A 24,241-nucleotide genomic window follows, 5' to 3' on the forward strand; every position below is an offset into this window, starting at 1 on the left:
ATCATGTATTTCCATATTACCTCTGTACATTCATAATACAGTACTCTATTCTGGATCAGTATAAACTGAAACAAACTGAAGTGTTATTGCTAAAATCCAGACCTTTATCCTGAAGAGATGTACATTGCCTCACCTATTTTCAAATCTACTATAGTATGTTTCTCCCACAATCTTTCTGAGCACCAGAAGGATCAGCAACCAGATTTTGTAAGCAGGCAGACAATATTTATTCAGAGAACATCATTAAACTAAAATGACAGAGGGATTACAGACCAGGTAAAACCAGATTTAACATGGTTGGTTTCTAGTCCTAAATTCATAAAGTTATTTTCAGCAGAAGTCCGCACAGAAACTAGGATTCTAGTAAAAGATTAGGTCTCGAAGCTGACTGTTTATTTTATAAGTGTGAAATTGTTTGATTCTTTAAGCATCTAGAATAGTTAAGAAGGCATTCCTACTGATTCCAAGAAGCTAAGAATAGACTAATCCAGGAAGCAACTGGATCCAAGTATGGAAGCAACCAGTCTCAAAACAACTTAAGGATAGGAATTTGGGATAGTAAGTACTTTTAACTACTTCTAAGTTACATCCATGCATTTCTCACATATAATCTTCATTAGAACCTCTCATTCAACTTAAATTCAAGTTCTGGAATAGTAAATGAACACTAAGGTCAATATTTGGTTATTATTCAGAATACAAAGAACTGAAACTGACTGGAGAAAACCACAGAAATACTTCATAGTAAACAAGCCAATCACAGAATAAGCTGACAGACAATTAAGCCAACACAAAATAACACTAAAAATAAAACAACCTCAACATTCCACTACAACAAGCCTTGCGTTAAGCCAACACCATTTCAAGACTTACTCACTGTGGACTGCTGAGAGAAGAAAAAGAACTTGAGGAATAATCAGGAGAGGAAGGGGACAAAACTGAGAACAACTGTCATTTTATAAATCTGTGGTAGGCTAGCATCTTGCAGTTCATCCCATCCTAAAGGATATTATAGAAGTAGAGAGTACAGAGAACGGCAAGGCTAGTCAGAGACATGGAATTGGTTTCATGCAAGAAAAGATTCTTCAGTTTGGAAAGAAGGTGGCTAAGTACAGGAGGGAAGTTACTGATCTGTAGCTTTTCTTTTTTATAGGTTTGTTGAATGAGTTTAGTTGGAAATGATCTGCTGCTTCCTACATCTTTTAATGTGGGAGGCTTAACACAATTGCACACTGCAAAAATACTGTCATCTTGTAGAAATAAGATATACATAGGACCATAAGTCTCTCTTCATTTTCTTTCCTACTGGAAAGGTGAGTAACAGTTTCTTGAAATACAAAGATCTCTCAAACACTACAAATTCCTTTAACAACTTGAAACCCAGAAAAATATGGATATCTATAGATATAGCAAACCTGATAATCTCCAGCCAGTTTGTGCTCTCCAGTAACGAAAACCATTTCACATCAGTTGCCCAGAAGTCTGCACTATTATCTGAAAAAAAAGTTAACTTATTTGTAGTGCTAATTAATAGCCATCCATTATATTATTCCTCAATTATGAAGGGCTATAAAACAATCAGTAATAAGGAGTTAGTAAATCCTGATCACCAGGAAAGTTGACACTATTTATAATTAAACCAATAAGTAAAGTAACCTTACAAATACAAGCACAAGTAAAGCTTTGTAGCATGACAGGCTTTTAGAGTAAGTACACTGTAGGTTCATAATAACCAGACCAAGTAAATAAATCTGGTGGCAAAACTGGAGAATTAAGTTTAATCAGAGGAGATGAATTCTTTTGAGTTCCAGTAGCCTGGACCTTAAAGCACGAGCTATACAAAGACTAACATAAGGAGGTATGATTTTGAAAGTCACCACTATTGGAGCCAGAAATAAGTGGATTTTAGAAGGGAGTTACACAAGTTTGTGAGATGGAAAAATACCAAGACAAGTGTTAAGCAGTTTTCACTGCAATTATAAAAGAGGCATTAAAACATCAAAAAGGCAATAAATAACAAGGATAAACCATGAGAATAATACCACAGTCATTTAACTCTTACGAATTTCTCTAGGATGTTTGTAGCTGGTTAAACACAACCAAAACCTCTATTGCTTTTATTTCTACTCAAGTCAATATTCAGAAACGGAAAGGCTCTCACTAGCCTATATGGTCAATTAAAACCAGAAGAGATCACCTTTCCTGCGTAAGACACAAACCTTTAAGTCCCAGGGTCTATGACAGTCCTATTAAAACAATTTGATATCATTTGATACATCATACTTCCTCCCCAACCCTCTGTGCCACTCTGATACTTCAGTTCTTCATGCTTCCATATAATTTTTCACCCAAGCCTCTCCATATGCTTCCAATGTTCACTCCCAACTGCTCTCTGCAACTTAAGCATTATAGTGCATCTTCAAAGCTCTCTAGTAATTTCTGTTCACATTAAACATTTTTCTCTGATCTTTTCTGATTGACATCTTCAAGTTCACTTCCATATAAAGAACTTTAAAGTTAAAAAGTATTTATAAAGTATGTATAAAAGTACTTTACTTGAAAGTTATACATACTTTTTAAGTATATATATATTATACTACTTCAAGACAGACACCATTTACTCCCCAGTTCACCTTCTTTCCATCCAAGTTTTGAATGCATATTTTTGAAGGGCATATTCTAAGTCTCACATTCCATTTAGCTTATCATCACTATCTGAAAGACTTCTATTCCATTCTGAAATTGGTGCAAGAGTATAGCACCAATTTCTAGTCCTATCAAAAAAAGACAACCTCTAAACAAAGTCACGATGCCAAGGAAAAGAGATTTGTCATCTTTGCCTGCCAAAATATTACATTTTCACCCAAGATGATTACACTTCGCTTGTAATATAAATGTGTATTACTTCTCTTACATTCTAGACAATATAGAATTCAGTTTACTTCAAAAATCTGAGTAGCTAAATTTGGTGTGGTGCTTTGTTGTATGTTTTTTGTTGTTGTTCCGTTGCACTGATTAGACTCAACTACTTGAATGTAGGCCTCTATAAACAATTGCCTAGTCTGGCACTTCCATTCCAAAGTTATCTCCAAGTCAAAACAGGAACTTCTTTTTAAAAGCCAGAACAAAGCACTTCCAGCTTGCTTTACCTTTAACCGTGGCATTTTTCTCAATATTTTCTTAATAACATTACAATGGAGAACAAGCTTTCCCTTTCTGCCCATTTTCTATGGGGAAGAAATACTTCAGTAGGATTTGAGAACTGATATACTTAAAGTCTTGTTCAAGGTGTGCAAAGAAATGGCACACACAGACTACTGATCAGTCAAGCAGAACTAGTATTTGTCCTTGCAAAATTGTTCCCCTTATTTGAAATGTAAAAAGATACAAGTTTTCCAATCAAAATACTCTTTCAAGAAGCTACCTATTTGTTTCAGCTTTTTTTAATAAGGATTTTTTAAATTTCAAAATTCTCTTCAGATTGGGCATGTATTCAGGAAATTTAAAACCACACTGAAAGTTACTGAAAACAAATTAACTAGGCATGCATCGAACAAAAATAATGGTTACTGTGTTCAGATTTTGAAAAGCAATGTTAAGGCAGATGATTCATGTAAGATCATAATTCTTATGCAAAAATTTGCCTGAATGGTTCTCACACTCCCAGTACTTAATGTTATATTCAGTGAACTGTAGTTTACTAACAAGACTTATTTAAAAGTTTTATGATAAAATGGAACGTGTATTTCCTTTTGTTTTAAATGTTGTAAATGTACTACTCCTACATTATTTTAATTTAGTGTTTTGTGAGAAGTTGAGCAACTCAAATTCAAACCTTGGCCTTTTTCTTATAAGAGGGCAAAGTATTAGAAATTACATGAAAATACAGGCAACTGTTTTTAGCTCTGAAGTAGTATGAAGGGTTCATTATGAATTTGACAGTGTATTCTAGAAAAACATCTTCAGTATAAACCAATACCTCAAATGCCAAATACCTCATATCCTAGACTGCTCTTCAGCATCACCAAAATACTTACTGCAAATTTAACAAGCTATTCATGCTAATTAACATACAATTTCAACTTACCAGCTACAATCCGTGTATTAAATCAACAGAACTTACATGCTGTATGTAGGCTACACTACAAATATACAGCTCCTCAGTGATGACCAGTTCCCCAGTTCCTTTATGTCTAGCATCAGTAGCTTTAGGTGAACTGTCCTCAGTGTTCAGCATGTCACCAGAGGATATTGCAACACTTACACTCATTATCCTGTAAAGACCCACTTTTCCAAGATGGTCTAACTGCACATTTTGAACAATTGCAAGTTGGTGTGGAGCCTTTATTATGCTAGTATCTGAGATCCATGTAGTTTCATGGCAGCAAAATAGTTAAGGAGTCCCAGAAAAGAGCCTGAAAGCCTAGATTACACTTTCACATGGCTCCAGGTTCCACCCCTTCCAAGTGGACTTGTTATTTACAGTGGTTATGTACAGCTCTACAGCCAGAATGACAACAGAATTTTAATCAGGCTCATGCTTCCTACATTTTGATGTGTAACTAGTTTACAACAAAAGCAAGGGAAAAATTAATTAGCATTTACTCTTAACTCTTGACATAGCCTAAAGGATTAAAAAGCTTAACACTGAGCATTCAATTTCAGTGGACCAGAGAGAATTGAAAGTCTCACATCAATTTCAATCCAGCTAGTGTATTCAAACTAATGTTTAAACTCCAGTAATAGTTGCTCTTGAAAAAAGATTTTCAGATACTGTGACTGCTTAGCAAGAGATACTAAGTTTAAGTACTACAGATCTGCATTCGTATGCCAGTCCTAAGCACAGTTCTCATTTATATATTTAAAAGTCTGCTTTTAACAACCATCAGAAGCCAGACACTAATCAAGACAAGCAATACATTCATTAGGCACAAAACAGCATTGTCGTGCCTTGCTTCTCAGTCCCTTTAGAGATTAACAAGTAAAGTTTGCCTTACCTATCAAAAACAGCTGCTTATATCTTGTGTATGCAGTCTGGATATCTTGCAGAGATGGAAGGCTGCTTGACAAGTCATCTGTCTTCAGGAGTTCATAGGGAGGTTTGCTAATTGTCTTGTAGATTCTAGATCAAATCATCAAGAAATTAAAGCTTTCTCCTTCACAAAAGAAACAATGCACCACTGAACTACCACCACTGAAGACAAAGTTAGCAGATATAGTGTGGGAAACAGCTGTAAGACTAAGTGATACACACCCATAAAAGTTAATGGCCTCCATACACATCTAAATACTGGTTGGAAGCTTATGACAATACCACCTACAAGCTTAGGACAAGTTTTGCTGCTCTGACCTCTTCCACAAAGGGATGTTCATGCATATTTGTGCAATTTTATGAATATTACAAAGAATACTTGACTTCTATTACTGCTTCTTTAGTAGGTGGTATTCACTGGAGGCCAGGCACCAAAACTATTTTAATAGCAGGCTATATAGAAGTAAATCCAGAAAGACCAGATGGACAGAAACACCCAAATCTCCCAGTAGACACTTATTTTTCCTGACTTTTACCAAGTTGTATTCTGACAAGTAACTGCCAGGTCTGCTCATGAAACATGTGAATAAAAAGAAAATATTTTAATTGTTTTGATTCAAGACAGTATACCTGCCTTGTACTTCCTCACATACCTGCATTTTTCCCCTAGGAGGGGACAAAAATGCTAGGTCATATAAAGCTTTGATTTGGACCCAGAATAACCTCTGGAGCCTGAATAAGAGAGGTCATCTGTGAATACCGTACTTGAACACATATATTAGTAAATATCTCTGTTGTCAGGCTGACTCTTTATTGTCAAGATTTGGGAAGAGCAACTCCAGCCTGTACTTCAGAAGCAAAGCTTTGCAGACACTTGGCCAGTATACAAGAGAGTATCTAGTTTCCTGTTTATTGTAGAACAGGACCCTGCTTTAAGAAAGAACCACAGGAGTCCATGTGAGAATGCAGATCATTATACCTACTGGGAGATGTATCAGATCAAAAGAGAATAGAGCAAAAGCAATCATTTCAATCTGGAAATAGTATCATAATTGACAAATAATTTCTGGCAGAAGATTTGGTACTTAACAAATCATTTCAATAAAAGAAGCTGTTAATAGTATACATCTGCGGTGTGGTTGAGTTCAGATACTCATCACAATGGCTTAACACACCCTTATGGACAACTTGTATATATATATTTAAGTATTAGTGGTTAACCACCTGCACTCCACAGCAGAAAATACATATAACAATACCTCCCACAAGTTCAGATGGCCACAGACAAGAGATCAGAATATCAGTTATACATTGTTAGAGCTTACTGCTAGTTTTACTTTCATATTTTGAAACAGTATTAAGAAGAGACACAAGACAAGTAAACTTCCCCATTTCAGAGGAAAATGCTAAAGAACCTGCAGGAAGGGTCAAAAGCCCTTGCAAGAATAATTTTAAAAACAAAAAGAGGTTTAAGAGCCTAATCAAGTTACCATCTATTAGTTCTGTATGATCAACAGGCTCCGCATCTATTATGAAGAAGCAAGAACTATAAACGGTATGTACGGACCTATCTTATAGCTTGCTCCTAAGAGAGAAGTTCTCTCCAGGACCCAAGTCACAAAAACAGTCAGGGAAAAAAGAGCACTAAGTCATTGCTGTAACTCCCAGACAGGCAACTGTGCTCTTAAAGGGATTTATGCTATGTTTGGCATTTTTGAAACTGCTGAGTAAAATCAGCGCACTAACTTGGCTGAAACAAAGTACTGTCTTGCCACCACATAATCAGAGTAGCAAATGTGAACCAATAAATTGTCTCAGCCATTCTGGGTCACTTTATCTAACATTACCTAAGAGCAAGAATTTAGTTGAAAGGACAGCTGAGTTTACAAAAATTTAAAACCTCAGCTTGCAAATTCAAGTTTGGATACAAAGAGTCTGAATTTCACTTCCTTACAAACACAACTAGGCCTATCAGTTAACGATACTTTCACTGTACTTAAGACCTAAAGAATTTGGTGCTGCTTTATTTAATAAACCAGTTTGTACAGAAATTCTTCTATTGTGTATATATACAAATACATATAGGCAAGTAAGCCTTCAGTGATGTTACAGTCCAGCACAATTTACAAGTGATGCTGTTAGGCCAAGGGCTTAAAACCACTCCACTACAGAGAACTACTTTTAGATCTAGCACTTGTTTCCTGATGCGTGCAAGCTTAAAGATATAGCATATATGGAAAAAGAGAAGCAAGGTCCATACCAAGCAAAGTGTTGTGGACAGAATAGCTATTACTGACCCATCCAAGAAGGCTTTTTGCATTTGTGCAGTACTGTCATCCTGTTCTTTGGGAAATGCAGACATTTTGAGAAGAGCAGCACCGTTATGGCAAGACCAACACCAAATCTGCAGAAAGACATTTACCAGGTGGATAAAAGTTGGTAAACTGTCCAGTACAAAATAGTTGCCTGAGTGACTGAGTCATTACAAGATGTTTCTTTATGCTGTGCTTTGAGTGTTTGGTGCATTCAGTGAATCTATCAGTAACAGCACACTCCTGTATTTGCACCCCAACTATGTGTCTCAGTATACTGCATTACCACTTGGAAATTTTAAGTTAAGCTTTATACAAGCACAGGAAAACGTAAGTATACATAAGATATAAGATTATAACAAAACATTGCTTTCTCAACTGTGCTCATGGGTAAAAAATGGATCAAAATGGCTATGGCCAAAGTATTTTAGAAGATACTCTAAAGATGGCTCTTGTAACTAACTCACACTAGTTTCTCCACACAGGTGGTAGCATTATTCTTACAGTTCAGCCTTGAGATAACTCAATAGATCCTGTCATGCCTTCCCACATGAACTGTTCATGAGAAGTCACCTAGTCACATGAAACACTCCACAACTGAAACAAGCTGTTCCAGTTTGTTGCAGACTTTCCCTATAGCAAGTCAGTCCTCAAAGTTTCTTATTTCCCTTAAACAATTTGAGTTACATCTCCTGCTTGAACCTCTTAAACTGATCTTTAAACTCAATGTGAAATTAAGAATCAGTATCCTTTTCATAAGAATTATGAAAGCCAAATTGGGAAGTTAAAAGTTCTGTGCTACCAATTTACACTAGCAAAAAATGCTGCATCATTACAGCCATACTACTTATCAGTACCCAAGGGTATTGGAGGTATTCAACTCTGAGCATGCATAGTGCTCACCTCAGTATCTAAAGACCATTTCAAGCCCTACATCCCACCTCAGCTAGATGTCAGCCAGTACTCAGTCATGAAAAACAGACTGATGGAAATAAAATTAGTAGTATGTGTGGAGTATAGGACATTAGGCATTTTATTTAAGTGCATGGTGCTTTGAACTGAAGCAGACTACTCTGTTTACTCTACTCTGTTTAGGGGAATACAGAATACTGTGTGCCTCTCCTTCCAAAACCTATTTTCCCTTCTATAAACTAAGTATTCTAGACATGACCTGTTAAAAACAAGTTCAAAAATAATATGCAGTAACATCTGAAATGTTAGTTGAATTGTCTTCTCAGTAGAAGAAGCCATGCAAATATACTTACAGGAATGCCTCTGCCTTCATACTTCAAGATAGTCTCTTCAGAAACACATATCGGAACAACAAAATATAGAGGCAACCTAAGATGATAAAAAAGTTTCTTGCACTTGAGAACTGAAAAAGGAACATCTCCAAGCTCCTTTTAACAACAGCAAGTGCTCTACCCCACATGATAATTACTTATTCACTCTTACAACTAGAAAAGTTTTAACTAGATAATTATATTGTCCTCAACACCCTTGCTTTATTTCCTGCTGGATAATGTATTCTCTTCCAACCTTGAGACGTTATTTTCACTGCAACACTACCCTGCCTTTACAATGCTGCAATTAACTCCTACATTTAATTGTAACATCCAAAACTGATCATTAAGACTGCCTTGGCTCTCTCACTCTTCGACATTTCAAAAATACCATTGTAATGCTGGATAACTACTTCCATTTTTATTTCTTGTAAGCTGTTTTCATAACAGTTTAAGGATGCCATTTGATGTATTATGAATTTCCAGCATCAGACAGCACTTTTATGTTAAAGGGCCACAGAAGCAATGATACGTACTTAACCTCAGTTTGGGTCTCAAGACAGCTCCAGAATGAACAAACACGATTTAGCTCTACTTTGAAAATTGGTCTTTGTTTCCAAGGTCTGTGAAGCTTTTCAGGATTTGACTACTGAACAGTAATATACCAAGTACTGTATAGATCTCAAAGGAATCACCTACAGATACTCCCTAGCAAAACTGGCAGATGAACACACCTTTAACCTTCCACTACAGGACATGCAATTTAGTTTCCATTAGCACATTTGCAGATACACTTCAAACCAGTTACTTGAGATACTTAGTCCATCTCCGTCCCCAGCTAAAACAATAAGAAACCTCAGTTGCATGTTAAAGTCTTACCAAAGTAAAGATATAAGACCAATAGCATCATCTTGACTGATAAGTGTAGGTACTAGGTGTACAGATTTTCTATTCCACATTAAGGTGGTATTCTTCACCCCTGAAGATATTCAAAATTTGACAGATTAAGCCTGACCTAACACTGAAGTTCAGGGTTCTGTAAAACGACCTGGAGTCCCAAATCAAAATGGAAAACAAATCCTACAAAATGTTATAATGCTACCTCTTGATGATGAGCATTCATTTTTACAAGTATTAATGAGATGTATATATAAACATTGTCATTAGACAGGGCAAGCTTACTTTTCAGAAATTCTGTAGCCTTCATTGGTTGTCACCACTTTGTATTGCACATTCCCTTTGGTTCGCTCCAACTCATTGCGCCAGTCCTCAAGAGTATCAAACATGACCGTTTGGTTTCTTTCATCTGTTAGACATCAATTATGATAATTCAGATACTGCATTTTGTTTAATGCTCATTCTTTCATCAAAAACAGGAGTTTCCCACTGAAGACAACATTTCAGGCATTTGATAAGAACGGAAAAATTGATTACAGCAGTTAGACTCAGTTAATTCAACCCAGATTTCTTCTGTATTTTTATTTAGCCACGTCAGCAGCAGTTACAACAGCAGGCTGATTTAGCCACAGAACTTAATTACAAGCCACAACTTAAGGAGCGATGCCAATCATCTTAGACACTGGTCATAATTAAGCATCATGCAACACTGAAATAGCTAACAAATACCAAGCAGAGCTACAGTTTCCATGGCAGACACGATGGCAAGTTGAAACTTTTTACTGTAAGAAGATAAAGCAATTGAAAAACCTACAGCTGGAAATAGAACAGTACAAGCTGTAGGAGACAAGTTAAGATTTGAAGAGTCATACCACCATGCAAAACCCAATTTTTAAAGAATGAGAAGTAGGCATTTATTACTGAAGACAATTGTGAAATTATGAAGGAATTCTGATACAACACTTTAACGTTGCTATAAAAGATTAAGCTTCTTCCACATTTGCTTAGTCTCTACCTGGAAAAACTTATAATCTTCCTGATGTTTGTAGTTCTAACTGAATACCAGTTGCAGCTGAAGCCTCAAAAGCTACCTGAGCCAGTAACATACCCTTGCAGCAAAGAAAGCCAGCGTATTCTCAGGCTGCATTAGCAAAATCACTGTGTATGGGTTGAGTGAAGTATGGATTTCTCAATTCAGCACAGGTGAAACTGTGGACAGAGTGCTGTATGCAGTGCTAGGCTCCCCAGTACAAGACAGGCACACTGAACCAAGTCCAGCAAAGTCCCACTAAGGGCTTGCTGAAGCACCGGATATGAGAGCTGAACACTGGGATCAGTCAGGCTTGGAGGAGAAAGCTGTATGGGATCTCAGTGTGTATAAATTCCTGATTAAGAATGAATAGAGGAAACAGGGAGTAAAGATGGAGCTAGACTCTCAGAGGCATCCAGTGACATGACAAACAGCAGCATACACAAGTTAAGATACAGAATATTCCATTTAAATGTAAGAGGAAACTTATTTGCTATGAGAATGGTCAAATAATGAAACAGTTTGCCCAGAAGTGTTGTGGGCACCACTCTCCTTGCATATATTCAAAATCCAAATGGATGTGGCCCTGGAAAACCTCACCCAGTTGATCCTACTCTGAGGGATGCAAGGCAAGTGGGAGGAGTAGATGGGCATGCACACAACAGATTTCAAGTTTTCACATAACCTCAATTGTTTGTAATCATGACATATTTCAATAAGTCTTTTTAACACCACAGGCACATGAAAACATCCTTCTGCAAAAGGGGCAGGTGTTCCTGGTGCACCAAGAATCAGGTTAACTCAAAAATGTACTATTATGTCAGGTGAAGTCAAAACTATGAAATGCTAGAGAATGAACTAACAACTGTTTATATTAAACTTTGCAGCTTACTATGTTATTAGTGAAGTTTGATCAAGTGGGAAGGTTATGTAATAAGTTAGCTATGAGATAAGGAGGAAGTCAGACAACTACTCAAACCTCATTATGCAAACCTATATTTTTTTGTAGATGTCTGGGAGAAGCAGATTGCTTGTAAGAAGAGCAAAAAAGGGAAATTCTTTCCATCAGTTGCAACTGCAACCGTAATAATTTAAAAATTAAGAGCAGGAAGTTTGGTTCACTGCAATGGTACAGAACACCATAATAAATTAAGCAAAATATTTTCTAGATGAGACTACTCTGGGCAGAAGCACATGAAAAGCATTTGCATATACTGAACAGTTTTCAATCCACACATACTACTCAGAAAATTTCTGTGCAACTCCACAAAGATCAATCATAGATGATTTAGATATTTTGATTTATTTTATTTTATTTTTTTAATCAACAAGTCATTTTTCTCTTCTCATGCATTATTAGAATCTTCAGAAGCAAACTGCTAACCAGGCAGAGTCATAAAATAAGTGCAAACTCAGCTACTAAGTGTCCCAGACTGCTTAAGGAACTAACAGCATGCAACAAATACTACCTAAAAATATAAAAACATTTACCTGTGTTATTTGGGGCAGCTGATGCATAAGAGAACAAAAACAAGCGTTTAAGCAGCTTAGGAGTCTGGCTATGATGAATTATGCCACTGACAATCTAGGAAAGGACCAAAAATTAACACCCAAGCAGACTAATAAAACAGTGTAAACAGTATCACTTTTTAATCCTCTCTCCCAGGTTTTAAACAAAGTTGTTCCATGGGTTCTATCCCCAACAGCTGAAAAGTAACTTTTGGAAAGCCTTCTCCATTGTCTGTAGAACGTACATATTTGACTCTGTGAGAAGCATTATACATATTAAACTTACAGAATGTCTCTTATTATTTAAAACTACAAAGACTCCTAGTTTAGAGTTCAAATTAACTCAAAAGAATTCAAATTATCAGAAAACTGCTTCCATATGAGCAAGGCTTCAGTTCATAATGTAGTAAAATAATATCTTGAAAACACAGAATAGTATTACACATTTGCCTAAGTTGAAGCTAATTATATGCAATACTCAAACTCTACTTCTCTTCAAAGAGCCAGTGCACTTTTAATTGTTATACATGTTACTAAATAACGTTAGTTTAAAAAAATACCCAAAACTTTCTCAGAAAGCACTTCAAATTAAAGGGATCTCTCAGAGTACACCATATCCTTCTCTCATCCCCAGTGAAGAAACCAACACCCAACAGCAAGCTTAAAAAGAGGAAAAACACAAATGAAGTTACTATACTTACTCTTTTTACTTCCTCTTCTTTTGTGAATCTCAGGCAGAAATTAAATACTCTAAGGTCTTTACAGTAGATAATTAGCTTCTCTGGGTATTTTCTCAGTTGTCCAGTTAGAAGTTTCTTTTTCTCATCATAAACTAAAAAATTAAGTAAATATCAAAAAACTTTGCCATTACTTGGTAAAACTATCCCTGCTTGACATCTCAAAATTCAAGAAACTAATTCAAGCCCAAGTCAAAATAAGCACCATATAGCAGCATTGCAAGCTGTTGTGCTGATATGCTCAAGGTTTTTTAAATAAACCCACTCAAGCTACTCACTATAAAATAGGAACTGAACTTAAGAGCAAGCCAGCTGCTCAGTGATTACCTCTGTACACATTCTGGCTGCACAGGAAGTTCGAAGTTTTGATAAACATAAAGAATTTAGCAGTTTTGACAAAAAGAGTCCCCAGGCAACCATCTGTATTAAGTTCCCTAAAAGATTTTTTTTTAAACCATCATAAAGCCTTGAAGACAACCATTTGTTCAGTTCTGTTTGAGTGTACCATTTCACATCTTCAAGTACAGCCAGATAGGCCACTGGAAAGGAAAACAAATACTGTCTCACAACCATGCTTCAATATTCTCCCTAGCCCACTCCTTCACCAATTCACATCAACACACAAATACTCTGAATACCAGCCCAAAGTCAAGCTACTCAATAAAGCTTTCCCTACTGCATACAAACTACCAGCCTCACTCTTGTGTACTCTTTTTTTAAAAAGCAATACAGGCACATCTGTAGGCCCTGCTGCAAAACATCAAGTCCTTTTTGTTTGTCTTGTAAAGTAAAAATTCCTTTTTTACCATCTTTGATATCTACAAGACATGAAGAATCTCATGAAACAAAGATCCCTTAGATAAACAAGAGGTTATTGAGGAATGTCACCTGTACTGCTCTGCAGTACTACTGCTTAAATAAAGTTAGTACCTGTGTATTTATAGGAAATAGTTGGTGCATTGGAATAAGATACTTGTACACCTATCTTAACCAGAGAGTTTGTACAGTATGAATCGCAGCATTTTGAAGGAACTGTTTCATATGTCTCAGCAAGGTAAGTAAATGTAGACTGGACAAGCTTCACAGATGAAGCTGTATTCTGACAGATCTCATCTGCCATTTCATCAATTAACCTCACTGCAGTTGCTCTTTACAGACTGTCCACACCTAGTTTCAAAAGCAAGAACTCTACTACCCATTTTCTAAAACAGGTGTGGGTATGTAACAAGAACACTGGCATGAGAATTCATTTAGAAGTATGACGCATGTTAAATTAAGAGCTGACCTACCTCCATAGATTTGATCTACACATTGCAGGGTTATGTCATTTTCTCCTATGATCTTATTCTTAAGTTGTGGCTCCTAAAACAGGAAAAAAAATCTCAGGAATCTCACACTAAACAGTAGCACCTTCTCACAAGTGAAGCATGTATTTGGTACATTTTAATATCAGTTTTATTTTTCTAAGCTGTGCAAGGGAGAACACTGAACAGTTAGTAAATTACAAACAGATGCACATTATATAGGCATAATTCATAAACTGCAGATCCAGTTTGATTAAGTCTTAACTATGCCTGCAACGTAGATAGTTATTACTTTTCAAATAACCTCAAAGTATGCATTTCTATTGAGGGTCACTTTTTAAACTAGAATCATTGCAGTAAACAGGAAGTACAGTAACTTGATGTAATCCAAGCCCTTTTTACGAAAAATTTCCTTGCTGTGGGAACCTGGCAGGAAAGGATACTTATTCTCTTAAGACAGAGAATAAGTATCCCACGTCTTCTTGAAATACATATTCCAACCTAAGAGTCAGATTTATCACTAGGCAAAATAAAGACAACTCAGTTCTGTTAGGCTCCCTTCAATTGCACTAATTCAGAGGTTAAAAAAGGATATGGTGAAAAGTTAACTACACTTAAACATTTATGTTAAATACTACCAGAAGGCTTATGGTACACTCCACGAGCAAATTATATTTTACATGAAGACAGCTGTGAACAGCCAATCTCATTCAAATGATGTTCAGGTCTGCGCTACTCTGTATTAAGTGACTAACACCAAACTTCCACTGAGAGAAATATAGCTGACCTCAGCATGCTACAAAACTAGGATTTAGCAAGCTAGTGATAGAACAGAAATTAGCAAGGTCGCTATGGGGTTTAACATATACCTCATGTGATCTGGGGAAAGGGCTCTGAAGCTTTGTCCAAATTAATTCTAGGCAGTCCAAAAATCTCTATGTTGCTGCAGAAGCTTTAGTTCTCAGCATTCAACTCCCTGGAATTTTAGCTTGAGAAACTTCGGATGACAAACAATATGTCAAACTATTCTCATTCTTGTTCACTTTCAAAGTCATCCTGCACTCTTGAGAATCATAGCTAGCTTCTCCTCCACTTGTAAGACCTGTATTATGTTCCTCTAAATTTCATAGAGCATCACACGCTCTAGCATATCCACAGAAGTGTGGTATTATCACTCCTCTTTGACAAAGTGGAGTGATAATGTTAGTTTGGGCATCTAAAAAAGTAAACTAGACCCATTTCTAAGAACTGGGGACTTTTTAGTTTCTCTAGTGTTTGTCAGCTTCAAGTCTTCGCATTTGACACCTGACTCTTGAATAACACAGAGCCACAGGGCAAGCATTTATCTGGAGCATTTCAATTGCATATCAGCCCACTCAGTCTTGTGCAACCTTAGAATGGTTCTGCACATGTAGCCCCAATTTACAATTGTTTGATATTTCTAACACTTCTAACAACACTTTGACACTTCTACAATTGCAATTAGATGAGCAGTCAGAAATCAAGCTTAAACTAACCACAGATTTACCTTTCAAACCAATCCTTTCTTTTAACTTAAGCTTTACATGATTACCAATTCACAAGATATAAAGAATTATGAATCACATCTAACTGTAAGTGTCCACATACAGACTTCGGATATTTTCACTGAAATAGTCATTAGAGACTGGGGAAAGTTACATATAGACCAGATAGCACAGACTGATCCACATGAAGCTTGTGATCATTAAACTTTCCATAAATCTATATGCAGTCTGTGTTCTTACATAAAGGAAAGGTAAGATTTATTCAAAGAAACACTATACTTCTTCAGAGCCTGTTTGGTCATAACGAGAAGACTTGTCTTCCTACATTATCATCTGAAGCAGAATCATCATCAAGGAAAGCAATCTTGAAGTTTGTGCATACAAGTTTCCCACAGGTGCCACGATTTGACCCATCTTCGTGTATGTACTTGTATACTGTGCTTGCCTCACATAGTAGCAGTTCACCTGTATAAAAAAACATAACATTAGTTGAAATAATGGTACGTCAGTTATCTCAAACACAGTATTTACTTCCCAACAGTTTCTTGTAACTGTGTGCCTGAAGATAATTCATCATTGTTAGGCAAAGACTAAGAGGTAGCTCCTGGAATAAGTACTCAGAGCTTCCCAGGTTGTTACTAAGATTTCAAAGTATGGCCTGAACGCTGTTTAGCTGAACAGATTTAGGAGTTCTGTATCCAGAAGCATCTCTATTATAGCCAACTAACTGGTGGAAGAATAATACATGCAGTAGCAAAGAGACACCACGCAAACATATACCTGAAAAAAACAAATCCCAGTAAATATAGTTAATATAGTCAATGAATAATTTGAAAACTGTTCCAGTTTTCCACACTGCTAAACTCTTAACAATACTAAAACATCAAGTTCATCACAGTTAGTTTTTTGTAGCTTTGACTGGAGATGTTGCTGATTTTATAGGCCCAAGCACTATCTTAAGGTTCTCAAACAAATTTATATAAATAATGGTCAATGAAATTTTACTATTCAAATTAGCAGGAACTGATCTTCAAGTTTAAAATAAAGACAGGTTTTAATAGGTGAACAGTCAGACTAGTCGTTACTACAAAGTACAAAAATCTGACAGAACAACACATTTGAGTTTTTAGTTGTATATTATGTTAGCAATGTCATCTTTCCTGACCTTGAAAAACACTAAGAATTTTTAAAAAAAGAACTGCAAATTTAACAATAAAATCTTAACAGTGAATGAAGCATTGAAAGGCCTGAACAGCTCAAACTAGAAGCAAAGCAACTAGAAGTTATGTCTCTACTAGTTCTTTGTCTTTGGTCCCAGGACAAAAGGCAAAGCCACCTTTAAGAAGCAGGACAAACTGAAGTATAGACAATTTGCCACATGCAGCTTTACCTGAAGATACTGTTCTCTATATAAAAAAATCCAGTTTTTATATTTTTTCAGTAATCCATGCAAATACAGATACTTAAAATATTCAACCGGTTTGAGTGGTTACTCCCAAACCTCTATTTTACTACTATGGACACAGATGTCATTTGGGTGTTTGCTGAACAGTTAGAATCTTTGTAAGTAACAAAATACTGTAAATTATATAATTCTAAACATACAAGTTACCTGGTAATAAACGAGGATTTACTTCCTTTTCTATGGGTTCCTTTATCTGTATCTCCTAGAAAGAGAAGAGTAATTACTTCTTTGCAAGATCATATCTGTAATATATGCTGTGACTGCACCTTCTCTTAAATTCCTTACATCCTAGCTAATATGAAAATTATGGAGAATACTTACAAACTAGGGACAAAAAGACTGCAGTACGCTCTTCCATTTAAGGTCAGTGGTCTACTGGCTAGATAAGTTTTAAGTTGACACCCACAGTGTCAGTTAGAAAAACAAAAAAGGAAATGTATTACTTGCATAAGGAACAGACAAAAACAAAGCATTACTAACACTGTTCACAATTTTTCAGTACAGGGTATGCGTAGAGCTGATGCATTACATCATCTCCCAGAGTTCATTCAAAAGCTTTTCCACATGACTAAATATTTGTTTCTAATGTACCCTTTGTAATTTTGCCATGCTTCATCCTTCATTACCCATTTCTACTTCTCTTATATGCATTACTGCAAACAAAGTTAAGTCACTTGAACAGTACTACTAAAATTGCAGAGAAAGGGATTTCAGAATCCCAGAGCAAAGAGGTAAAACAAGTCACAGGATATCCTTCAGTGTGGACTCAAACTGCACAGAACAGATCTATTCAACTCTCAGTATCACTTACTCTATCCTTGAGGTGCTGACAGTTGGTCTAAAAATCTCCAGCTGAGAGACTATGAAGCCAGAGGACATACTACACCCTTCCTGCTCAGCCCATCAGAACTTCCTCCTGCAGCCAGAGTCACTTCACACGCACTGGAGTCTTCATGGAAGGCTATTAGTTAATGGGAACCCCCCAGGGAGCCACAGCAAACTAATTTTAGTTTGTGACCAGCATCCAGAACCAGATCTTGCAAATCATGGCAAGCAATCAGAAGGAGACATAAGCAATAGCAGTTTTGCTGGATTAAACACAGAAAAAAAGCCCCTGAGAGCATAAAAATAGCCTCCCTTTGCCATTCACATAAACACTTGCTCTCAAAGCTCAGAAGACCTAAAACAAAGCTTTAAGGAGACATAGCAAAATTAGAAACACCAGGAAACTGTCATGAGAGCAGCAGAGGCTTTCAAGGTAGGCTGACAGTGGTAAAGGTTCACAAAAAACAGAAGTGGTGGTGTCATGAAGAAGAGTCGCTAACTGTAGCTGGCAGCTAACACAAGAAAACAAAACATTTCATGGCCTTTGACTCCCAAGTCTGAATCTTGTACAAGTCATTTTTAATCAAAGTTCATGTTTTCAAGCTAAAAAATTATTATACAAATGTGGCTCAGGCAGAGCACTGCTGCATTCAGATAAATATGAGTTTTCCCTGTGTTGTGTCTTCACCACCAGCAGCTCTAAGCTAAATGTTGGGTTGCCTAGTGTCTGTATAGCCGTGCCTTCTGTCATCACTGTTTATGCACCACTAAATGCAGCACTGTTCCCTCACAAACTATATGCCAACCATTACTGCTATAGAACAATAAATTAATATACTAACTAGGTGTTTTCCTCATTAGCCTTTGCTCTGCAAGATCTCATAAGACATGTGAGAACTTCTGGGTATACAGGAATAGCTTAAATTTCACTCTTACAGATATGAGCATCACTATGTTAATGCTGTGAGAAAAGTAGACCAAAAACATAACTGACCCCAAAAAAGTCCTTTGAGCTCACATCCATCTTTTTTAAAGTGCAATGAAGCTTTTATAACAGGTTCAAAATAACTTGCCTGTATGATAGAAGTGGTTAGAGGGTAAATTGGCTGTCTTCTGAAAGCAGCGAGAATTTTAATTAAATGCATCACAGCAAGAAACTTCAGTCAAACAAGAACCAGAGCTAAGATTTAAAAATCCAGTTTCACTATTTGCTGACCAAAAAAAAAAAAAAAAACACAAACTGAAGTGCTTACTGCAGGTAGAATTCCTATACAACAGCTTCCAACCTCTGAGCCTCTAGAAGCAAGCTCTATTTCAGAGTCAACACATGCATTCCCATAATAAAAGCATAGATATTTTAAAGACAGTTTTCATACATATGCACTAGGGATGGCTAGAATGCAAGTAGGGAACAGATGAATATTGCTAATGAATACATTCTGCCTCGCTCATTTTCCAAGGATGGATATTAAAATGTTAAGTTCTACTGACATAACATTTCATATTTGTTCTTTTTAAGAGAGAAAGCAAAGATCTCCATGAGGAAAAGCTGTTAGCTTGCACTGATTCCTGGTGAGTTATGTAGGAACCCAGAAATTCAGCTAGTCTTTCTTCTCAGTTTGAACTTCATTTTTCTAATGGTTACCACTTTGGGATAATACAAATCTTAGACAGTCACTTTAGTCTGTCCTTTTTCCTCAACATCGGTTTAATCAGAGGCATGAAGTTTATGCCCCTCTGCCTCCCCTTACACCCAGGTTTGTGCACCTACATGGTGAGGTAATTCACAGTTCATAACATCAGCTGGGAAGTCTGTACTTTTGCTATGCTTGGTTTTCTTGTTACTGCCTATTGTTAGCAGAACTGGCTCATGGACAGAAGACGAGTAGAGAAACAACAACAGGGGAGCATCAGAAGCAGGTCTATCTCCTTGAACAAGTTGCTAAGTCTGCTCAGGCCTTAGGAAAATTTTACCCTTTGACCATTTGCTGAAATTAAGGACACAAACCACTCGAAGTCAGACACCTCTACATAGATGTTTCTTCACCTGGAGTTCCTCATTCCAAGTGCCCCAAGCAGCATATTTGTAGTTCTTACTCAAGACACAACACAGAAACCCTATTATCAGGGCTATCTAAAAACAGATACCTAGAGGACACCATGCAAGAAGTATGGATTTCCCCCCAAAAATTATAGAAACAAAGACCTCTGCTTCACTGGAGGCTTTATAGAAGCTTCTTACTTTGAGGTGCTTCCCACACTTACCATGGACTATGTTCCTCTTCCCAGGTTATCTGAGTAAATAGCAAGAGGCAACACATCAAAACCTTATAGTTATTAATTTTAACAGTACAGAGTACCTAGTCATACTGAAACTGCAGGCTGAAAGCATGTCACACCATACAGATTTGTTATTCACCATCCTTCTCATTAGCCCAAGCCAACCTCAGCTGAGCAGAGCACAGCACTACAACAACCCTGAAGTGCCCAGGACAGGGGCACCATGCTCTGTGCACATTCTCTGCTTCAAGAGCAGCAAATAATCAAGAAAACAGTTTTCTTAAAGGCTCACCTCTTCTATTATGAATATTTAGACAGCCTAGGGATTTACTCAAGTACAAGGAACAATCGCAGTTTGCAATACCCAGGGACTCCATTCAGCTCTCTCTGCAAAAGATACTGCAGAGGGTCTACAGGGTATTCCCCAGGTCTGTCTGGGGAGGTAACTTTTTACCAAGTGCTGAAGCATATGAAAGCCACAAACATCGAGCTCAAGGCAGTAAGGTCAAGCAGCTGTTATGCTGCGTTAACAGGGTCCTAACAGTTTGGGCAGGAGAGGGATCCCACATCCTGTTCTGCATCCTGGAGACTCACCACAACTGACAGCAATTCCTCACCTCCCACTCCACAGGGAAATAAACTGTGGACAAAAAAAGGGGAAGAAGTGAGAAACATTCCCTGTATGTCTGCACCCAGATTACTCTGATTTTGTCATGAAATTAAGAATTTCTTTGAAAAACTTGCGAAATGCATATAGAGGCCTAATGATACAGGATATTGCTCATCTCTCATGCCAGAGAGAACCATATACGTGGTCTGTTACAGCAAATTACATGCTGTAAGCTCTGAACCTATCTTACCCCACAGTGAAGTTTCCACTTGCCCATAGCCTGATATCTTTGCCAGAGGTAATTCCAGCAGTGGAAGGCAAAATTTTAGTAAACATGCTGGGGAAAACAACATTTATTAGAGTCATGTCATGGAGGAACCAGTTATCACTTCCAAGGTTTCAAGAGCACTGGCTGAAACATCTGTTCTTTCAAGGCTGACAGCAGATTCTGCTGTGAGAACGCAGAGTATTTTAGTATTATGTAGCTTTCACAAGTAATCACTCCACAGAACAGCTCTACATTATGCTCAGGCTTGCTGTGAACTTCATTTTGATTATGGTTTGCTATAAGGCTGAGAGGGCGGAGAAATGTATAGTTAAGAAAGCTATCTTTCAGTTGTAAAGTTAAACAGTATAATGAAATACTTGCAAGTTATTGTGCTAAACAAGTGAATGTGCTATTTCTGAGCAAAATAAATCAAATTAATGTCTAACAGCCCTACTGGAATTTCATAGAAAAACAGAATACTGCGAACACAGTTAGCATATACAGAGCATTCAGAAGCAAACCAGAATCCATGCTTGGTATTTTCTGAATGACTTCCTTGATCAAGCAAACCTAATCCCATGTTGTATTCTGTAAAATCCAGGGGAGACACTTAATATATTTCAATTAAAATAACACTGAAAATAATCTCTAAACGCCTGTTTTCCTTCCTTCCCTAGCTCCATTATCCAATAGCCCATTAGATCATAGCACATGTTTTCCATGGCTGTTTCATCTTTTATCCTTTCCTCTTTCCTTACATTGTTCTCTTCATCTCCTCTGACTTCAGTGCCTGGCTTCCCCCACGTCAATTCAGAGTCCAGCTGCCCACTTCAGCAAATTTTCCTCCTTACACCATGCTTCACCTCCACTACTAATTCAGACAGAGCATCGGAACACATAATACAGCACAAAGATTTACAGGGAACAAGTATTTGTGGGAGCCCATATTTTCAAGGGCTACTTAACTTCCACCTACATTCCACACAGGACACATTCTGCATTTAATAAATAAGCAGCAGCTGGCACCTCTTTCAAATCCTGCTTTGACTCTACACACATACCCATTCACAGAGCTCTGACTGGGCAAAGCAACCACTGGGCACCATTACAGCTGTTCTGAAATTATATGGAAGAGCATTACAGGATTTATAAGCAAGAAACAATTTGTTTGTTTTAAATTTAAGGGCAAATGTAAGAACTAAAATCTTTCACATTACTCCTTATAGTATATAACTTCTCAGAATGCACACAAAAATAAGCAGTAAGCTTCAAACCAAATTTGACACCACAAACTTTATTCAAATTGAGATTTTTATGGGAAGTATGATCCAGCTTGTTAACCTTGCAAGGCTTTTCCATTTTGAAGTTGGAAAACCTGAAATAATTCACTGGTCCCAGTTTCTGTGTCTCTATAGACAAACAGTCCTAGCCTGTGATCAGACATGTCAAAACATTGACTCTCATACCCTAGTGCTCACCCCATTTCCTGCAGGGTAGCCAAGTCTGTCCTGAGGGGAAGTGTGTCATTAATATCAACATCCTATGGGCTCACTCTCAACAGACCTATGATTGATCTGTGGTTCCATATAGCAGAGCATAACTAGGTTATATTTAGTCAGTTGTCAAAAACTCCACTTTTCCAGACATCCTGGGAAACACAGCGGAAGCCACCTCACTTCCTTAATAAATAGGATTTTCTGCTCATACCTTACTTCCATCTTGCCATATGTTATTAACAGGAACTGAGTTCCTGTTTCTCTTCATATTCAAACAAAAACCTAATGCATTTTAAAGCTAACTCGATTTTATTGAACATTACCTCATGTGTCCCTCACATGTGAGGAATGGTGGCTAAACAAACTAGGACTAGAAAAAAAATTCAGCTCTACCTGCCACACGTTCTTATTGCGCAGCTCCCCTAACCTAGAGCAAGGTTTCAAACAACTTTCCAGGCAAAGGAGGACAAGCCCAACAAATCTAAAAGTTGCAGCATGAAGGACTACACTATAACACTACTATATTGCTCTGTATTGCATCGGGGGTGACAGAAAGTCCTATTACAAGTCAGAAGCATAAAGAGAGACAAAGCAAAGCCCCATACACTCACAGGCAATCCCACCACAAAGTCAGGTTCTAACTCAATATACCCTCAAGCTCACAAAGCCCCTGCACTGCACTTTCCCACCTTCTGACAGGGTCTACCAGAGGAAACACCACACTAAACATATCCATCATGCATGCACTTCCCCAAGCATCTACTACTGAGAGAAGCAGGCTATCTAATATCTGCCCTAGCATGGCAATTACATTACCTCGATGACAGTTTCCACTCGACCAAACTAGGAGGGACTGAAGTATTTCCACTGTTTTACCTGTCTGGTCCCAGTTTTAAAACTCAAGATGGCAGTTAAAACATACATAAAGTTTGTGTTCAGGAGGTGGTTATTCTCATATTCACACAGAATACAGTTCCTTGACAGATAATCACTTCTGCTTATTTGAGGATAGCTACCATGCTCTTCCAGATCCCCAAACAACCTCAACAAGTTTCACCATATCTCTAAAGTTGTATTTCTAATCCGTGTAAGAACCACTCAAGTCTTCAGCTTCCTGTGTAACCATCCCATAAGGCAATTACAGGTTGTCAGAAAGGCAGCAGTGCCTGACAGGGCAATGAGTTAAACTTGCTTTACTTGCTACCAGTGCCTGACCTCAGTTTCAAGGAGCTTTTAGGCACTGCAAAAAGATGGTAGTTCTGTGGCAGAAGTCACGGTTGTATTTCAAAGTTTCCACTGCAATAGCCCACAAAGTCCTTAAATGTAAGTGCATCAGGGAGATGGTTAAAAGCAACAGGAACAAATAAAAAACAAGTGAGGGCAAGCTCTGATACATCAGGATATTTCATTAAGAACCTCATCTTCCAGTTTAAGTACCTTCGTTATTGTTCCTGCAGCCATTGAGACCTGAGGAGTTACACTACAGTAGTTACCATCACGTTAAAGCACTCTTTATTCATTGATGCCTTACCATACCACATATGACTTGCAGCTTTTACCATTGGTCATTTTTTTCATGAAGTTTAATCATCCAGCAGCTTGTTTTAATGGTGAAATATCTTCCAGTAAGTCCAACAAGTGAAGCTCCTACTTTCACAAAAAATTCA

General features: G+C 37.3%; 1 protein-coding gene across 3 annotated transcripts in view; it reads right to left on the reverse strand.

Annotated features, from left to right (window-relative positions):
- The window catches only part of MTMR12 (myotubularin related protein 12), a 35,960-nt gene that overhangs the window by 10,793 nt on the left and 926 nt on the right, over positions 1-24,241 (reverse strand). For 2 of the 3 annotated variants that reach the window (XM_082784336.1, XM_082784337.1), the window contains exons 2-11: positions 17,243-17,297; positions 15,956-16,095; positions 14,090-14,162; positions 12,765-12,895; positions 12,046-12,139; positions 9,810-9,933; positions 8,610-8,685; positions 7,330-7,436; positions 4,998-5,122; positions 1,416-1,494 (exon numbers count right to left, since the gene is read on the reverse strand). In XM_082784336.1, the coding sequence (XP_082640462.1) occupies positions 1,416-1,494; positions 4,998-5,122; positions 7,330-7,436; positions 8,610-8,685; positions 9,810-9,933; positions 12,046-12,139; positions 12,765-12,895; positions 14,090-14,162; positions 15,956-16,095; positions 17,243-17,297 (1,004 nt within the window). Of the gene's footprint in view, positions 1-1,415; positions 1,495-4,997; positions 5,123-7,329; positions 7,437-8,609; positions 8,686-9,809; positions 9,934-12,045; positions 12,140-12,764; positions 12,896-14,089; positions 14,163-15,955; positions 16,096-17,242; positions 17,298-20,185; positions 20,219-24,241 lie in introns of those variants that run through there. The other variant, XM_082784338.1, reaches the window with a different exon arrangement.

This window comes from Aythya marila (genome assembly GCF_965140915.1).
Source record: "Aythya marila genome assembly, chromosome: Z".
Lineage (NCBI taxonomy): Eukaryota > Metazoa > Chordata > Aves > Anseriformes > Anatidae > Aythya > Aythya marila.